Source organism: Callithrix jacchus, chromosome 7 (assembly GCF_049354715.1).
Source record: "Callithrix jacchus isolate 240 chromosome 7, calJac240_pri, whole genome shotgun sequence".
Lineage (NCBI taxonomy): Eukaryota > Metazoa > Chordata > Mammalia > Primates > Cebidae > Callithrix > Callithrix jacchus.
The window spans coordinates 100,510,456-100,530,141 of record NC_133508.1 but is presented as its reverse complement, the minus strand read 5'-3'; the positions used below and the strand labels follow the sequence as shown (position 1 = coordinate 100,530,141).

Below are 19,686 nucleotides of genomic sequence, written 5' to 3'. Positions count from 1 at the left end.
ATGCCATTCCTATAGAAATAAGGAAATGCATTCATGAAGAAAAATATCAAATGGGGATGTATATCTAATAAGTATATAATGTAGTAAGCTCTAAAGTGATAAAATCCTACAGCAAAGCTCTAACTAGCCAATCCACATTACCAGTAAATGTACATGAATTAAAATATTTCTTTAGTTAGGAAAATTTAAAATAAAATATAGAACATGACTTAATCTCTCTCTTCCCACATGCCCTATAGCCAAAATATTTATAAGAAATCACCAATAGGCAAAGTGAAAGATCACCTTCCTCCAAGTACATATGCCAAGTTATCTCAAGTACATTTTTGGAATCTGTTGTTTAAAAGTCACTCACCCCTTTCCTTTGAGGCCTTTTTTAAAACACTTGCCAAGTAAAAAGCAAAAAAATGGCAAGGAGTGGTAAAGTTCCATCTGTTTATAATTTACAGCTAAACAAAATGCCAGTGACCCTAGCAGGTCCCAGTCACAAGATACTCCAAGAATACCCCACAAAGCAAAGCCAAGACTCACAGAATTATATATGTTCCTGTGTCAAGGAAATTATCTCAATAAATTTAAAAAGACAAAGCTTGCATTTAATAGAACGTACCTCTTATGTGATTTTAAAATAACAAATACAATGAAAGCTATTTCCAAATAGAAATTCAAAGTACAGAAGTGATAAACAAACATGAAATCATGTGTAATAGCCTCAAATACATTAAGTCTACTGCTAAACGGCAACTGACTTGTTTTGGTTTAAGCAAGCTCTAGTAATTGTATACGTTGAGCCTAGATTTCATAATATGCAACTGACTTCATTTCTACATTAGTAAAGGATACTGAAAATGTCCATAGTCTATAAGAATAAGGCCTGGATACAGCAAGATGCACAATGCATTAGCAATCTGTAAAGAAAAAATTGTGAAATAAGAAAGTAATCTGTTACACAAATCAATCAGGGTAAAAGTGTGGTTTTCATCGAACATAAGAGCAAATGTTCCCCTTTTTCAGAGGTATTATACTTTCTTTTTATAAAATATTCAATTTTTATAAAACAACTCTTTAGACAATAAAGTTTTCATGGAGATGACATGGGACACTTCCATAAAAAGGAAAAAAAAATCACTAAAAGGTTTTGTCAGAGAAAGTACTTTCATAGATACAATTAGAGAAGTCAATCTAATGTTAACCTATCTAAAATCACCAAAAATAATGTTTGATAACTGAATTGAGAAGATAACAACTTTTCAAAATGTCTTTCAGTTTGGTCAATCTCACAAGCCAGCTCAAAATTCACCTTTACCAGTTTAGTAACAAATTCAGCAGGGCATGCAGTTCAACAGTACATAACTTTCAAAATTCAGCGTATCTTAGTAGTATATTAAAATAATTACTGTAAGATAAGTTGATGTTTTTGAAGTGAAAATTAATTGATAGAAAATATAATATTCCTAATTACTCTATTTCCAAAAGGATGGCTTCCCTAAGGTCTATACTTAATAGTTAGACTAATAAAGAATACATTTCAGAGATGAACTGGCAGGCTGCTTTATAACCTACCTTTTTCTTAGTTGAGATTTCTTTTAAACAGCAGCAGTACAAAACCACTGCAGGTATGTAAATCAGCAGATCAGCGATTAAAACTGAAAACACAAGTAAATGACTTTAAACATGAGTCCATCAGGATTTACAACTACCCATTAACTGCCTCCCTTCCTCCAACATTGATTGAGAATTCATTAAACAAGATTCTTGTCCCACTATGGACAGGTCCTTTCCACATTCAGCCCTTTTCAATCCCTTCACCTATGCCTAATTTCAATTGCTATATTGCAAAGGTGTCTCTTAATTTTCTCTAACAAATTCACACATTTAATCAATTACATGTTTCCAACATTCTCTCTTTGCTCTAACTTGGACTTAAAAATTAAAAATACTCAAAGCATGGAAATATTTTTTCTCAATCTATATACTCTAAATTTCCTAGTATAAAGAATAACTGAAATGCAGTGATGTGTAAGAAAAGCTTTTTAAAATATTAGTCTTTATTGAAAAGTATAAACTTCTGCTTGAGAAACAGATGAGGAGAAAACTGAAAAAAAAAATTTTAAAAAGAAAAGCAATTCATAATTTTGAACATGCAATCCTTTAGAACAAAGAAAAATAAATATATAAGTTCTTCAAATATATAACATAACTGTCTAAAGAGCTTATTTTTTTCTTATACCTCACTAAGTACAGTGTTAAGAAAAATGTAAGTGACAGCAAACTGTCAGAGTTAGATGCATGCAACCTGTCAATATGTTCACCTCCAGATGCCACATTAAAGATGAAACTGACAAACTGGAACATACCCAGAGTGAGGCAAAGGAGTGGTCAGACAGTGGCCTCAAAACCATAATCACATTCAAGAAACTGGTCATCTAAGGAATAGCTAAAGCATATAGGAATCTTTAAGTTAGAGAAGAGGTGACTTCAAATTTCTGTAGGATGTTAGGAATGTAAGGGATCAGACTTGTTCTCTGTAACCTAAAAAAACCAGAATCTGTAATGACTGGTGGAAGTTCAATTTAGGAAGGTAATTTTTAATGATCAGAGCTCTCTGAAAATAGAACAGGCTATCTCTAAAGGTTGTGAGTTCCCTGCAAGTATAGGTATTGGTTCAGAAGCTGAATAATCACATGGTGACTACATGGTTCAGAAAGGATGACAGCATTGGAAGGAGAAGTGGAGTGGTGTGGCAGAGGGAAAGGAGGCAAAACAGGTTATCTCTTGGGTCTAAGATTCCATGACTGGATGAACTGTAATGAGAACAAAACTACATTTAGATTAATTAAGGAAAAGGACTGGGCTAGCATTAAAGCATAAGTCATGTAAAGCTTTTAAAGAAATCTAAGCTTATTATTTTCAAGCTCCTACGACAGCACACACAGACGTTCAATAAATATTTGTTGAGTGGATTATTTAATTTAGAAACTGCACAATAGTATAGCATATAAGATAACAACTGCAAGGTTTGCATCAAGAAAAAAATAAATAGATTTAGAATTAGGATATTAAAGCAGCAGCCTAAAAAATTAAAGCTTCGACTTATAGCTATCTGACCTCAAGTAAAGCTATTTGCTTCATTTAACTGTGCCTCATTTTCCTCAGCTTAAAATATGAATAATAGTATTTAGCTCATTTGGGTGTTCAAGGAATTAAGTCAGATAAAAAAATGTAAAGTACCCAGAATTATTCCTTTCTACTCTTTCTTTCATGTTTTAGCTTAGATATATTTGGTGTTGGATCATATGTATATACATATATATGTGTGTGTGTGTGGGTGTGTGTGTGTGTGTGTGTGTGTGTGTAGGTATAATTACACAATTTTAAAGTCAGTAAGAACAATAATAGTACCTTTTTTTTGAGACGGAGTTTCGCTCGTTACCCAGGCTGGAGTGCAATGGTGCGATCTCGGCTCACCGCAACCTCCGCCTCCTGGGTTCAGGCAATTCTCCTACCTCAGCCTCCTGAGTAGCTGCGATTACAGGCACACACCACCGCGCCCAGCTAATTTTTTGTATTTTTAGTAGAGATGGGGTTTCACCATGCTGACCAGGATGGTCTTGATCTCTTGACCTCGTGATCCACCCTCCTTGGCCTACCAAAGTGCTGGGATTACAGGTGTGAGCCACTGCGCCCGGCCCAATAATAGTACCTTTACCAGTTTATCCAAATTTTTTTTAAAATCAAATTTTACATGCAATACCTATTGCTCTTTTACCTGTTGAACGCATGAAGAGCTTATGTGCCTGACTTTCATATCCACGTGATGTATGGAGAGCAATCCAGTCTGGATTTATAAACTTTGCCCTGCAAATAAAAGCATATATACAGGTATTTTATTTCTCATCATTTTTAGCAATAAGGATAGTTGAGGATGTATGAATTAATTAATATTTTGAAAACTGGCCATTTCTCTTATAAAGCAACAGAGTCAATGCTTAAGCTTTACTCTTTTTATTTAATCACATGAAACGGACTTAAGCTATAAAACAGCATCTGCATTGCTTATCTTCCAAGAAAACTATGTCTAACTACAAGCCCTACCTTCACAATTCTTCCAGTGTAAAACCAATCTGTCATGTCACATTTCAGTTACTAAACACATACTTTGTAAAAAGCAATATGCTGGTGTTGATCCAATAGGATCATGTTTACAATTTATAATTAGCTAGCATAACAATTGGCTATAATAAATAGATGTTAATAATCATAAATCATTGCATAAAACTAAACACAATTGTTAAAGATAAATGAAATTTTTAATCATATTAGAATAACCCTAAATACTATAATGATGATGTTTGGGGGTTTACTTTCAATCCAGGAAGCTTATTTTTGCAAAATATGAAATACACTCAAAACGACACTGCATAACAACATTTCAGTCAACAATGGACCACATGTAGGACAATGATCCCATAAAATTACACTACCATATTTTTACTCTGTTTTTCTATGTTTAAATATACAAATACCATTGTGTTATAATTGCCTATAGTAGTCAGTACAGTGACATGCTGTACAGGTTTGTAGCCTAGGAACAAAAGGCTATCCCATATAGCCTAGGTAAATAGTTTTGCCCACTAAAGAACCTTCTATGATGTTTGCACAAGGATGAAATCACCTACCATACATTTCCCAGAATGTATTCCCATCGTGAAGTGACACATGGCAGTAAAGTTGAAATTAAACAAGAAAGATGAATTCATGAGGTATTGTGAAGAAGTTCCTCAAATTTTTGCTGACACACTTCAAATCTAAGATGGAATACCACTACAGAGTAGAAATGGGTCTCTACCAAAATAGAAGTTATCTCTGTAACTATTCAGTTTCTTTAAAAGGAGTAGGAATTCTAATTTTGATCTTAAATCACAGATGAAACACTACAATTATTCTAGTTTCTAACTTGACAGATTAGTCAGTAACCATTTTGATCTATATTTTTCATTTACTTTGAGCTGTTCCAGAAAAAAAGCTTTTTTATACACACTAACACATACTAGATATATTTCTCAATAGTCCACACATACAGATAACATCTCTACTTCAAAACAAAACTAGGTTTTTTGCATTTCTTGCTAAATGTCTTCCAAAAAAAGTATAGAAATGTTCAAACTTTCATAATTTTTTTTTTTTTTCAGATGGAGTCTCGCTGTCACCCAGCCCGGAGTCAGTGGTGTGATCTCGGCTCACTGCAACCTCCACCTCCTGGGTTCAAGTGATTCTCCTGCCTCAGCCTCCTGAGTAGCTGGGATTACAGGAACATACCAACACGCCCAGCTAATTGTTGTAATTTTAGTACAGACAGGGTTTCACCATATTGGTCAGGCTGGTCTCCAACTCCTGACCTTGTGACCCACCTGCCTCAGCATCCCAAGTGCTGGGATTGTAGGCATGAGCCATCGTGACCAGCTGATAGTTATTTCTTAAAACCCATTTGTAATACATAATACAATAGCAGTGGCTAGGCATAGTTGGCTCACCCCTATAATCCCAGCACTTTGGGAGGCCAAGGCAGGCAGATCACTTAAGGTCAGGAGTTTGAGACCAGCCAGCCCAACACGGTAAAACCCTGTCTCTGCTAAAAATACAAAATGAGTTGGATGTGATGGTGGATGCCTGTAGTCCCAGCTACTCAGGAGGCTGAAGCAGGAGAATCGCTTGAGCCTGGGAGGTTGAGGTTGCAGTGAGCCAAGATCATGCTACTGCACTCCAGCCTGAGTGACAGAGCAAGACTCGGTCTCAAAAAAAATTTTTTAAATATAATAGCAGCTACAAGCAATCTCTCCTCTAGTCAAGAAAGCCCAATCACACTGTTTCTTACTAAATCTGCCAAGGGCATAAAACTTTAGAGTTACAGAGGCCGGGCACGGTGGCTCACACCTGTAATCCCAGCACTTTGGAAGCCCGAGGCGGGTGGATCCCGAGGTCAAGAGATTGAGACCATCCTGGTCAACATGGTGAAACCCCGTCTCTACTAAAAATACAAAAAAATTAGCTGGGCATGGTGGCGCGTGCCTGTAATCCCAGCTACTCAGGAGGATGAGGCAGGAGAATTGCCTGAACCCAGGAGGCAGAGGTTGCGATGAGCCGAGATCATGCCATTGCACTCTAGACTAGGTAACAAGAGCAAAATTCCGTCTCAAAAGAAAAAAAAAAGAAAGAAAAACTTACATATATGCACATAGGAGACTATGATAAGCTGTAAGAGGTGGGTAATCCAATCCCCAATACTGTAAATTGTTATCACTGCTGTTAAAATACCTGAAAAAAAGAAAGATGAAAGTACCATTTCATTAATCAATATTCAAGAAGTAGACTTATAATTTAATATCACACCTCATTTATTAGAATTAAGCTTAATAATGTAATTTACTAATTATTAAGCTATTAATAATTAAGCCATGACAACAGACACAAACCAGGACTCTCCTAGGCAAACTGGGATTCGGTGTCATCCTATTATGAATAGGCTTTGTCAGTGACTAACACTCATACAACAAAAAACATGCAACAACAAAAAGAAGAACACTGTTTACAACCAATTCAACCAACATGTAACAAGAGCCTCCTTACATGCAAGGTTCTCCGAATTTTAGAAAGAAAACTAGGTCTAATGTCCACAAATTGATAGGCTCCTCTGGTTGGCCAGATGTGAAGGAACTATATACAACTACCATGACTCAAGAAATAAAAATTAAGTTGACATAATTTCTTAATCATGTCCTTTATAACTAGGCAGCTTCTTCTACTCAATTTATTTCACAAGAACACTTTACAACAGTACAAACCAAACTATATAACCCATAAATTACCATTGTTCATAAGCTTATTTCAAATGGGTCACAATCCCTCAATATCACAATCTCTTACTTTTTGGATTAAAAGCATTTCTTTAAATCAGCATTCAACATGATCCCATCAAATAACCTATTAATCATCTTCGGAAGGTCTACTCTTCTTAGTGTCAGTTACATAAAACACAGTTTTGTATGGAAGAGATGGGGATTAAAATTATCAAGGCATGCTATGCAGTCAAGACATCTGGGCATAGAGTACTACAGTATGGTACCAGCTGGTGGCCACTGTCCCTCCAGAAACATCCATGTGAGCAATCTTGGGTTCCGTGTCTAGCTGGGGCTTGAAGCCAAGAAGCAGCAAGTCCAAGAATCTCTGGGTTAGTCGGACCCCTTTTTAGCAGCTGAAATCTGGGAAACTGGGCCAGGCAAATAATGGAGACCAAAGGACCCACTTGCCTAGACAGAGATACCTGAAGACAGGTACCAATTGTGTCATTTCCAAATTCATGTTACTATAAAGGACATTAGCATAAAGTTTTATTGTATCAGCCTCAGAGCTGTTGAAGCGTTAAGCAAACAAGTAAAGTTGTGAGGTCAGTGCCTAACACAAAGTGCTCAAAAGTAGTTCCCATTGGCCACTAGCCACAAAACAACTAAGATGGACACAGCAATGGAAAACCATCAAGTAATTCAAGAATCACATTGTTCCAACACAATTTGATTTGGTTTTCAGCTTCTGAAAATAGACAAAACCTATTTTTCATTTAGTTTAACCTTGAGATCCACTGGAGATGAGTAAAAGAGGCATTGACAGTAAGCTGATAAGCATGCGACAATATATACTAAAAATAAAGTCAATGGTTGGGTTAGAAGGAAAAAAATGTATAGGGTTTATAAGAGTGTTCCCCTTTCTTATGGAAATTCATAAAGTAGAAGAAAGAGGCATAAAAGAAGATAGCTTAAAAGTGCTTCAGCCAGGCTCGGTGGCTCATGAGGTCAGAAGTTCAAAACCAGCCTGTCCAAGATGGTGAAACCCCATCCCTACTAAAAACACGAAAATTATCTGGGCATGGTGGCCGGCACCTATAATCTCAGCTACTCAGGAGCGTGAGGCAGGAGAATTGCTCGAACCTGGGCGGCAGAGGTTGCAGTGAGCTGAGATTGTGCCACTGTACTCCAGCCTGGGTGATAGAGTGCGACTCCATCTCAAAAAAAAAAAAAGAAAAAGAAAAAAGTGTTTCAAGTAAAGCTTCAAAATTTATCAGTAGAAAGGAAGCAATTAGTTGATACTCCTGGTTTACATGCTATACTTTAGATATATTAATACCTGAAAAGTTATCTAAACACTATTTATATGTTGAAATATATTTTCTCACTGAATTCCGACGTAATCTCAGTAGATGCTTAGTTAGTAAAAAAAAAAAAAAAACTCACTGCCACACAAATTATAAAATTACATTCAAGAGTATTACCATTAACTTTAAGATGTAGTTTTCTCTGACAACCCAGGGTCATCATTGATATTTTTGTTTAAAGAAAAAAATTTTTAGGTTGAAACAGTTTCAACGTTACAAAAAAGTTGCAAGAATAGTTCAAAGAACTTAGATCAAAATGTAGAAAGTTTTATAAGACAACAGACATCATTAAAAAATTCAGACAAGAAAAACAGAAAGAAGACGTTTATTTTATACACCTATACACACGTAAGGAAAATGATTAAAGTGTACAATACTGTTGTAGTAGACAGACTTTAAGGTCACCACCAAGAATACCATCGCCCGGTATTCAGACCCTTGCATGTGTACAATCTCCTCCCCTTGAGTGTGGGCAAGACCCATGACTTACATCTAACCAATACAATATGGTAAATGTGATAGGATGTCACTCTTGTGCTTCTGTTTCATATAAATGTAAGATAGATAGACTGCCTCTCACTGACTTTAAAGAAGCAAGTTGGCATATTTTAGTACATGGCCATGTTGAAGAAGCCACATAGCAACAAATGGCATGTGAGTTCTAGGAGCCAAGAGTGGTTCTCAACAAGAAACTGAAGCCCTCACTCTTGCAGATGCAAGGAAATTAATTCTGCCAATAGCCTGAGGAAACTTGGAAATGGATCCTTCTCCAGTTGAGCCTCTGATAAGTCTGTATCCCAGCTGACACCTGGATTACAGCCTCTGAGAGAGACTCTGAGCAGAATATTTATCTAAGCTGTGCCCAAACTCCTGAAACTGTGATAATAAATGTCTGTTTAAGCAATTAGCATTTGGGGTCCTTTGTTACACAGTATACAAAATTAGCATAACTTTCTTTTTTTTTTTTTTTTGAGACGGAGTTTCACTGTTACCCAGGCTGGAGTGCAATGGCACGATCTCGGCTCACCGCAACCTCCGCCTCCTGGGTTCAGGCAATTCTGCTGCCTCAGCCTCCTGAGTAGCTGGGATTACAGGCACGCGCCACCATGCCCAGCTAATTTTTTGTATTTTTAGTAGAGACGGGGTTTCATCATGTTGACCAGGACAATCTCGATCTCTTGACTTTGTGATCCACCTGCCTCGACCTCCCAAACTGCAGGGATTACAGGCGTGAGCCACCACGCCCGGCCCAACTATTTAAAAATCATATAAATCATTACAAAAATGATCATCTATTACAAACATGGGGGAAAGAAATAAACAAGTAATTTCGAAAACAAATGTAATTATCAACAAATACAATAAAAGATGCTCAGGTCACAACTGCTCCTGGGAATGCCAGTTTAAAAAGTCTGATGTTATTAAATGTTTGTCAGGGTATGTAGAAAGAGATATTCTGGTGTTACTTTAGAGTTTCCACTTCTAGGCATCTATCTAGAAAAAAATGTGCACATAAGAAATAGACTTTATAGCTGGGTTCAGTGGTTCACACCTGTAATCCCAGCACTTTGGTAGGCCAAGGTGGATGGATCATGAGGTCAAGAGACCAGGACTATCCTGGCCAACATGGTGAAACACCATCTCTACTAAAAATATAAAAATTAGCTGGGCATGGTGGCACATGCCTGTAGTCCCAGCTACTCAGGAGGCTGAGGGAGGAGAATCGCTTGAACCCAGGATGTGGAGGTTGCAGTGAGCTGAGGTCGTGCCACTGCACTCCAGCCTGGCAACAGAGCAAGACTCTGTCTCAAAAAAAAGAAAAAAAAAGAAATAGACTTTATTTAATCATTCCCCTACTAAGAGACATTTAAAGTGTTTCAGGTTTCTCTTTCATTTGAAACACTCCAAACTCTGACTAGGGAACAGGCAACCTATCAATAGGAAGCTCAATATGAAGTTCTTGCATAAAACTCTCTAATAAAGGGCTTATATAAAAACAGTGGCCAAAGCAGTCAAAAATATAATATGAACAGTTTATATAGCCAGTCTCTAAGAGAATAACCTACCAGCCATCTAGTAAGTCAATAAGTAGTGTCATCAACTGTTATCAGGATACGGTCAATAAAAATGACAAAAGCATGAATTTCTATGATGCTATAACCACAGCTAACATTTATTGAGAGTTCATTACATGCTAGGCACTGGCCTAAGTGCTTTACGTGGATCATTTTATTCAATCCTCACATCCAGTGAAATATGTAGTCTCTTATTTTCATTCTACAAGTGATAAAACAGTGGTTGAGAAAGTTACATAATTTACCAAAGTCACATAGCTAATAAATAGTAGAAGGCAGGATGCGAACTCAGGCAGTCTGACTCTGGCACCTATACTCTTTACTACTGAGCTACTGCTACTTTATATTTCAGGTAGACTTGTATATAAAATTAAGGTTAATCACCACTGCTCAATTATAATAGAGAACAATAAGTAACAAACATTTCTATGGCAGTCTCTGACTTCTGAGAAACAGAAGGTTCGATATATACAATACCATAAAACCAATGAAGGGTAGAGCTGACCTCCTCCTTCATAATACAAAGAGAAAGCTACAGAAATGAAACCATATGGAAACGAACACATGGGCCAGGTGCGGTGGCTCACACCTATAATCCTAGCACTTTGGGAAGCTGAGGCAGGTGGATCACAAGGTCAGGAGTTCAATACCAGCCTGGCCAACATGATGAAACCTCGTCTCTACTAAAAATCACAAAAATTAGCCAGGCATGGTGGCAGGTGCCTGTAATCCCAGCTACTGGAAAGGCTGAGGCAGGAGAATCACTTGAACATGAGTGGCAGAGGCTGCAGTGAGCCAAGATCACGCCACTACACTCCAGCCTGGATGACAAAGTGAGACTGCATCTCAAAAAAAAAAAAAAAAAGAGAGAGAGAGAAAAGAAAATGAACACCTAAATACTCATTCCTTCCACAAATTTTTATTGAGGGTCTACAATGTGCCATGCCCTATACTAGATGCAGGGTATTCAAAGGTGAACCAAAAGGATATATGTGAAATTTTCAGAGTTGAAAACAGGTCCTATTATTGCAGGCTTCTCCCTTTGGTCCCTTTTTCAGCTCTGCAAATTCAGCTATCGGCTACTGCCAGAGCTCTCATCTACTTTTATCTGTAGCTATAATCACAGTGATCTTTAGTAAGAGAAACAGTGGATGAGGAAACAGGGAAGAAATGTTTCTGGCCTATGATGATCCTTCCATAGTTTATATCCAGAGGACATATAGACATTCAGAGTTTTATCATCCAGGTGCTAGTTCAGCATCACAGCCCACCTAAGTATACGAATTAACTTTCAGGACTATCAAATTTCAAAGACAGGCCTACAAAATGCAAGGCAATCCACATGTGGCATCAGTATGCAAGAGATGAGGATGTTCAAGATGAAGAAAATAGCGTGTTGTCCTCTTAAATATTTTCAAACAATCTATATTAACTATGATAAACAAGAAAACCAAGTTAAAATTACCATACCATTGTTTGACTGGTAAATTAAAAGTAATTTCCTGCCAGTGTCTCTGAGCTTCATAATCACCAAACATAGGGGGTTTTCCAGCACCTAAGATGAAAGGAAAAAATAGCAAAACAATGTACTTTAGCATATCAGTGATTTTTATTTCTTTACAAAAATTGTCTAAATTAGAGAGGCAGTGTAAGTTACAGAAAGAACACAGGAGTTACCGAAAAAGTCAGAGATAAAGTCTGTAATCTTAGCACTGCTTGCACACTGCTGGTATGACATTGGGCAAATTACTTAATCCCCTAAACTTCAGCACATTAAAAACAGGACCAATACAGCTTCACTACTGAGGACTATTGGAATTAATAAGAAAATGGATATAAATGCCCAGCATAGTGCCTGGCACACAGTAAACTTTCAATAAATAGCAGCTATTGTTAACATTACAATCATCCCTCAGTATCTGTAGGGGATTTGTTCCAGGACCCCCACCTCCCACTACCACAGATACCAAACTTTGTGGATGCTCAAAATCATACCTTATATAAAATGGCATAGTATTTGCATATAACTCTCTGCTCATCCTCCTGTACACTTTAAATCATCTTTGGATTATTTATAATACATAACAATGTAAAATCCTAGGTAAACAGTTGTTATACTGTATTGTTTAGGGTATGATGACAAAAGAAAAAGTCCACATGTTCAGTACAGGCACAATCATCCTTTTTTATTTCCTGAATAGTTTCAATCCATGGTTTGCTGGATCCACAGATATAGAACCCATGGATACAGAGGGCTGACTGTACTTAATAATAATTATATCCAAGTTTATTTTTACTTCATAAGGCTGTCAACTATACTGCCCAAGATGTACCCTAAAATAATAACATGTGTATCTGCATTTTACAAGGGATTTTTTTTTTTGAGACAGCATCTTGCTCTGTCACCCAGTCTGTAGTACAATGGCACAATCTTGGCTCAGTGCAACCTCCACCTCTGGGGTTCAAGCGGTTCTCATGCCTCAGCCTCCCAAGTAGCTGGGATTACAGGCATGTGCTACCACACCTAGCTAATTTTTGTATTTTTAGTAGAGACTGGGTTTCACCATGTTGGCCAGGCTGGTCTGGAACTCCTGGCATCAAGTCATCTGCCCACGTCCACCTCCTAAAGTGCTGGGATTATAAAACATGAGCCACCATGCCCAGCAATTACAAAGGACTTTTACAAACTACATATAAATAACATAAGGTCAAGAATAGGGTCAAAAACAGACTATATGTTACAAAGATATTAATTCGGTAAGGCTTTGCTGTCAAGTTGTATAAAAACTGTTGGTTTATGGTTTGATTTTTTTAATTTCAAAATTGCAAATAAGGGATAATGGACTTGTAATAACTAATACTTGATAGTACTTACTATATGCCAAATACAACAACTGTATGAAATAGGTATTATCATTATCCCTACTTTACAGCTGGAAAAACAAAGGCAATGGCCATTCAGATATTAAGTAGCAAATCTGGATTTCGATCCAGGCAGACTAGCTTCATAATCCATGCTCTTAGCTGCTATTCTGTAATACCTCATAATGTGGTTAAATAGTTTTACTTTTAAATCATTTTAAATGATATAAAGGTATCTCCATTTAGTAAAGAGTAAACACCCACTCACTATTATAACTAACAGTTCACTATAAAATTGTGAGAAGACTCAAAGAGGTACAGTATAATCACAGCTTGTTAAACTGGCACGTAAGGTAAAAATCACATATAGTCAAATATACTCATTAATCCATTAGGAAAGTGTGCGACATATTATTGCTCACTGAAATCCAATCCAGATTTTCTCCAGTTTTAGAACATTACATGAAGTAAAATGTTTGTATTTAATTGTTGGATTATACCAATATTCTTTAACTGCTATAATCTCTATCTAAGAAGATACTCCCACTTTGAGACAATGATGGAAAAGCAGATTAACTTTTCTATAGCATATATACACTGAGTAATTTGCACAAGAAATTAACCATAGTATACATGCATGTGCATGTGTCTCTATCTCTCAGAAAGAACCATGTCTTACTAATTTTTGCATTCTCAGAATAAAATAGCATCTAGTAGATTCTCAATGCCACCCTCATAGATTATCAGTGAATGTTAATACAGCAAAGACTTTTAAGTTCAAAAGACTTGGGTTTGTGCATCCCTGATTTTTCACTTATTAATCTGCAACATTAATTTGTGACGGCAGACCAATTAATTATGCCGAGGCTGCTTTAACACGATGCCATATGAGTTTTTACACAAAAACATCTTTAAGTTACTATCTGACACTTTGAAATTCAATGTTTCTGTTCATATTGCTTATCCTATATTCTATACATCTCTTCTATCAACTCATATCCAACCTTCAAGAATCATCTGAAATCCTAAATCTTCCATGAAGCCTTCCTTCATAAATTAAAAACATATTGATCATTAATTATTGACTTCTCATAATACTTATACTTTCAGTTACCATATGTTTTATCATATGATTATACTATTTCATCCTATAGACAGAGAAACTGATCGGCATATAGTATAGTAAAAGGTTACTTAATTAAACTGGAGAGGAAGAATAACCTACAATAATAAAAAATTTTTTAAGAAAAAAATTCCCCAAAGAATTAAGTGCATTTTTGTATATATATTCTTTGGCAGGGGGATTTATGTTTCTATTTTAAAGATTACAACCATTGACTCTGGGGGTGGAAAGGAGTTGACGTTCCTTTTTATTTGTTTTGTTTTTATTTTCAGTCCACTGGGATAATAAAAGTCAGACAGAATCTTAAGTAATTTTTCTATACCTGAAGAAATCCAACTATCTAGATTTTCTGAAATTGCTCTAGACTTGTGGTCAATGTGGAGGAATTTATTACCATGTTCTAACAAATAGAAGAATGGATAATGACTCTCTTTAGGGTTGGGAAACAAGTTCCTATCCAGAGTCTGACCTACTTCAATAAATTCAGCCAACACTGGCTATGAAATTAGTACTTAAGTTTTAAAAACTGCTAAAGTGCCCTTAAAGCAACCCAGAAGGACAACCCAACTGTACCTATGGGAGCTTCACTTTGAAAGGGCAAAAAGGATTCTGTCCACAGTGAATAATTCTACAAATTCATTTACATAAGATTCAGAATTAAATAAAGAAAACACACTAATGTATATTCACCCAGCTTCAATTTTGTCTCATTCTCAGATAAATGAGCTTAAGCACTACTTAAATATTCATTTTATTAATTGTTGAACTATTCATAATTATGTTTGAATTTTAAAAACAAGTAGTTTTGTTGTTAACAATACTTACTGCTTTTAAATGAAAATTTTAAACATTTAAGAGAAGAGAATTTGGCTAAAATTTTCCATGATAAAATGTTCCTTTTGGCCAGGTGCGGTGGCTCATACCTGTAATCCCAGCACTTTGGGAGGCCGAGGTGGGTGGATCACCTGAGGTCAGAAGTTCAAGACCAGCCTGGCCAACATAGTGAAACCTCATCTCTACTAAAAATACAAAAATTAGCTGGGTGTGTCCGCACACACCTGTAATCCCAGCTACTAAGGAGGCCGAGGCAGGAGAATCGCTTGAACCCAAGAGATGGAGGTTGCAGTGAGCCGAGATTGTGCCATTGCACTTCAGCCTGGGCGACAAGAAAAAAAAGAAACAACAAAAAACTTTAAAAGCAGGGGAATAAAGTTAAGGTATAGAGTTTTTGTTAGCGTTCTCTTTGCTTATTTGTTATTTTTTACAATTAGTATTAAGTAATCGTTAGCTTAAAATAATGACTTATAAGATGTTATCTGCCAGCCTGGGGAACATGGCCAAACCCCATCTCTATAAAAATACAAAAATTAGCTGAGCATGGTGGCATGTGCCTGTTGTCTCAGCTACTTGGGAGGCAGAGGTGAAAGGATCACTTGAGTCTGTAAGGAGGAAGTTGCAATGAGCCAAGATCACGTCACTTAGGCTGGGCACAGTGGCTCATGCCTGTAATCTCAGCACTTTGGGAGGCTGAGGCAGGCAGATCAATTGAGGTCAGGAGTTCAAGACCAGCCTGGCCAACATGGTGAAAACTTGTCTCTACTAAAAATGCAAAAATATTAGCCAGGCGTGGTGGCATATGCCTATAATCCCAGCTACTCGAGAGGCTGAGGCAGGAGAATCGCTTGAACAGTCTGTTGTCTACAAGAAACATACTTATAAAGACACAAATAGACTGAAAATAAAAGAATGAAAAAGAATATTCCATGCAAATGTAAACTAAAAAGGGTAGGAGTAGCTATACTTGTAACAGACAAAACAGATTTCAAGACAAAAAGCTATAAAAAGAGACAAAGAGGCCAGGCGTGTGGCTCACGCCTGTAAATCCAGCACTTTGGGAGGCTGAGGCTGGCAGATCGCCTGAGGTCAGGAGTTCAAGACCAGCCTTGCCAACATGGTAAAGCCTCATCTCTACTAAAAATAAAAAAATTAGCCAGGTGTAGTAGTACATGCCTGTAGTCCCAACTACTTGGGAGGCTAAGGCAAGAGAATCACTTGAACCTCGGAGGCAGAAGTTGCAGTGAGCCAAGATTGCGCCACAGCACTCCAGCCTGGGTGACAGAGCAAGACTCCATCTCCAAAAAAAAAAAAAAAGACAAGGTCATTATATAATGACAATGACAAATGGATCAATTCAGCAAGAAATACAACAATGGTAAGTATATATGCATCCAACGCTGGATCACCTAGATATATAAAACAAATATTATTAGAGCTAAAAAGAGAGTCTCCAATAGGATAATACCTCGAGATGTCAACATAAACACTTTCGGCACTGAACAAATCATCCAAACAAAAAATCGACAAAGAAACATCAGACTTAATCTGCCTTATAAACTAAATGGACCTACCAGATATTTATACAATATTTCATCCAATGGCTAGAAAATATACACATTCTTCTCCTTCACACACATATAGACCAATCAAGTCTTAAAAAAATTCAAAATAGGCCGGGCATGGTGGCTCACGCCTATAATACCAGCACTTTGGGAGGCCAAGGCGAGTGGATCACGAAGTCAAGAGATCGAGACCATCCTGGTCAACAAGGTGAAACCCCGTCTCTACTAAAAATACAAAAATTAGCTGGGCATGGTGGTGTGTGCCTGTAGTCCCAGCTACTGGGGAGGCTGAGGCAGGAGAATTGCTTGAACCCAGGAGGCGGAGGTTGCAGTGAGCTGAGATCATGCCATTGCACTCCAGCCTGGGTAACAGGAGCAAAACTCCATCTCAAAAAAAAAAAAAGAAAAATTCAAAATACTTATATCATATCAGGTATCCTTTCTGACCACAATAGAATAAAACTAGAAATCAGTAACAAGAGGAATTTTGGAAACAGTACAAACATATGGAAATTAATCAATATGATTCTGAATGACCAGTGTGCCAATGAAGAAATTAAGAAGAAAATTTAAAAATATCTTGAAGCAAATGAAAATGGAAACACAACATACCAAAACCTGTGGGATACAGTGAAAGTAGTACTAAGAGGAACGTTTATAGTAGTAAGTGCCTAACGTCAAAAAAGTACAAAAACTTCAAATGAACAACTTAATGAAACATCTTAAAGAACTAGAAAAGCTAGAGCAAAATAAACCCAAAATCAGTAGAAGAAATAATAAAGATCAGAGCAGAAATAAATGAAATAGAAATGGAAAAAATACAAAAGATCAATGAAACAAAAAGTTTTTGAAAAGATAAAAAAAACTGAAACACTTTTAGTCAGACTAAGGGGAAAAAGAAAGAAGACTCAAATAGATAAAATCAGAGATTAAAAAGGCGATATTACAACCAACACTGCAAAATTCAAAGGATCACCAGAGACTACTAGGAGCAATTATATGCCAATAAATTGGAAAACCTAAAAGAAACTGATAAATTCCTAGACACAAACAACCTAACTGAACCATGAAGAAATCTAAAACCTGAACAGATCAATAACAAGCAATGACATCAAAGCAGTAACTAAAAAGTCTCCCAGCAAAGAAAAGCCTAGAACCTGATGGCTTCACTGTTGAATTTTACCAAACATTTAAAGAAAAATTCTAATACTAGTCCTACTCAAACTATTCCAAAAAATAGAGGAGGAGGGAATACTTCCAAACTCATTCTATGAGCTCAGTATTTCTTAGTAACGAAACCAGAGAAAGACGTATCAAAAAAAAGAAAAAAAAACTTACATGCGAACATCCCTGATGAACACTGATACAAAAATCCACAACAAAGTACTAGCAAACTGTATTCAATAATACATTAAAAAGATCATTCATCATTACTCCACAGATATATCCCACAGTTGCAAAAATGTTTCAACATACACAAATCAATCAGTGTGGTACATCAAATAAACAAAATGAAGGACAAAAACCATATGACCATTTCAATTGATGCTGAAAAAGTATCTGATATAATTTAACATCCCTTCCTGACACAAACTCCCAAAAAATTTAGTTTAGAAAAAACATACTTCAACACAGTAAAAGCCATATATGACAGACTTAAATCTAGTATCATACTGAATGGGGAAAAACTGAAAGCCTTTCCTGTAAGATCTGGAACACAAGAAGAATCCCCACTTTTACAACTGTTACTCAACATAATACTGTTAGTCCTAGCTAGCGCAATCAGACAAGAGAAAGAAATAAAGGTCACCCAAACTGGAAAGGAAAAAGTCAAATTATCCTTCTTTGCAGATTATGTACCCTTGTATTTGGAAAAACCTAAAGACACCATCAAAAAACTATCGGAACTGTTAAACAAACTCAGTAAAGTTGCAGCATACAAAATCAACATACAAAAATCAGTAGTATTTCTACTTGCCAATGGCGAACAATTTGAAAAAAAAATTTTTTTAATTCCATTTACAATAGCCACAAATAAAATCAAATGCCTAGGAATTAACTAAAGAAGTAAAAGATCTTAATAAAAAATACTACAGAACACTAATGAAAAAAATTCCAAAAAATGGGAAAATATTCCATAGTCATGGACTGGAAGAATCAATATCATTAAAATATCCATTCTAGGCCGGGCGCAGTGGCTCAAGCCTGTAATCCCAGCACTTTGGGAGGCCGAGGCAGGTGGATCACGAGGTCAACAGATCGAGACCATCTTGGTCAACATGGTGAAACCCCGTCTCTACTAAAATTACAAAAAATTAGCTGGGCACAGTGGTGCATGCCTGTAATCCCAGCTGCTCGGGAGGCTGAGGCAGGAGAATTGCCTGAACCCAGGAGGCAGAGATTGCGGTGAGCCGAGATTGTGCCATTGCACTCCAGCCTGGGTAGCAAGAGCAAAACTCCGTCTCAAAAAAAAAAAAAAAAAATATCCATTCTACCCAAAGCAATCTACAGACTCAATGCAATCTCCATCAAACTACCAATGACATTCTTCACAGAAATAGAAAAAACAATCCTAAAATTTATATGGAACCACAAAAGATCCCAAATAGCCAAAATTATCCTAAACAAAAACAACAAAACTGGAGGTATTACATTATACTGACTTCAATTATACTACAGAGCTATAGTAACCAAAACCACATGGTACTGGCATAATACAGACACACAGACCATGTAATAGAATAGAGAACCCAGAAACAAATCCACACATCTACAATGAACTCATTTTTGACAAAGGTGCCAAGACATACACTGGGGAAAAGACAGTCTCTTCAATAAATTATGCTGGGAAAACTGGATAGCTATATGCAGAAAATGAAACTAAACCCCTATCTCTCATCATATACAAAAATCAAATCAAAATGGATTAAAGACTTAAATATAAGACCTCACACTATGAAACTACTACAAGAAAACACAGAGGAAACTCTCTAGGACATTGGTCTGGGCAAAAATTTCTGG

At 36.6% G+C, this 19,686-nt stretch overlaps 1 protein-coding gene across 8 annotated transcripts in view; it reads right to left on the bottom strand.

Moving 5' to 3' along the window:
• The window catches only part of ALG6 (ALG6 alpha-1,3-glucosyltransferase), a 64,267-nt gene that overhangs the window by 21,598 nt on the left and 22,983 nt on the right, over window positions 1-19,686 (bottom strand). For 4 of the 8 annotated variants that reach the window (XM_017974807.4, XM_054236367.2, XM_009001381.5 and 1 more), the window contains 6 exons: window positions 11,752-11,836; window positions 6,226-6,315; window positions 3,770-3,858; window positions 1,564-1,646; window positions 844-908; window positions 356-541 (listed from right to left, as the gene is read on the bottom strand). In XM_017974807.4, the coding sequence (XP_017830296.1) occupies window positions 356-541; window positions 844-908; window positions 1,564-1,646; window positions 3,770-3,858; window positions 6,226-6,315; window positions 11,752-11,836 (598 nt within the window). Of the gene's footprint in view, window positions 1-355; window positions 542-843; window positions 909-1,563; window positions 1,647-3,769; window positions 3,859-6,225; window positions 6,316-11,751; window positions 11,837-15,189; window positions 15,423-19,686 lie in introns of all 8 variants that reach the window. The other 4 variants (XM_078332120.1, XM_078332119.1, XM_054236369.2 and 1 more) reach the window with 2 other exon arrangements.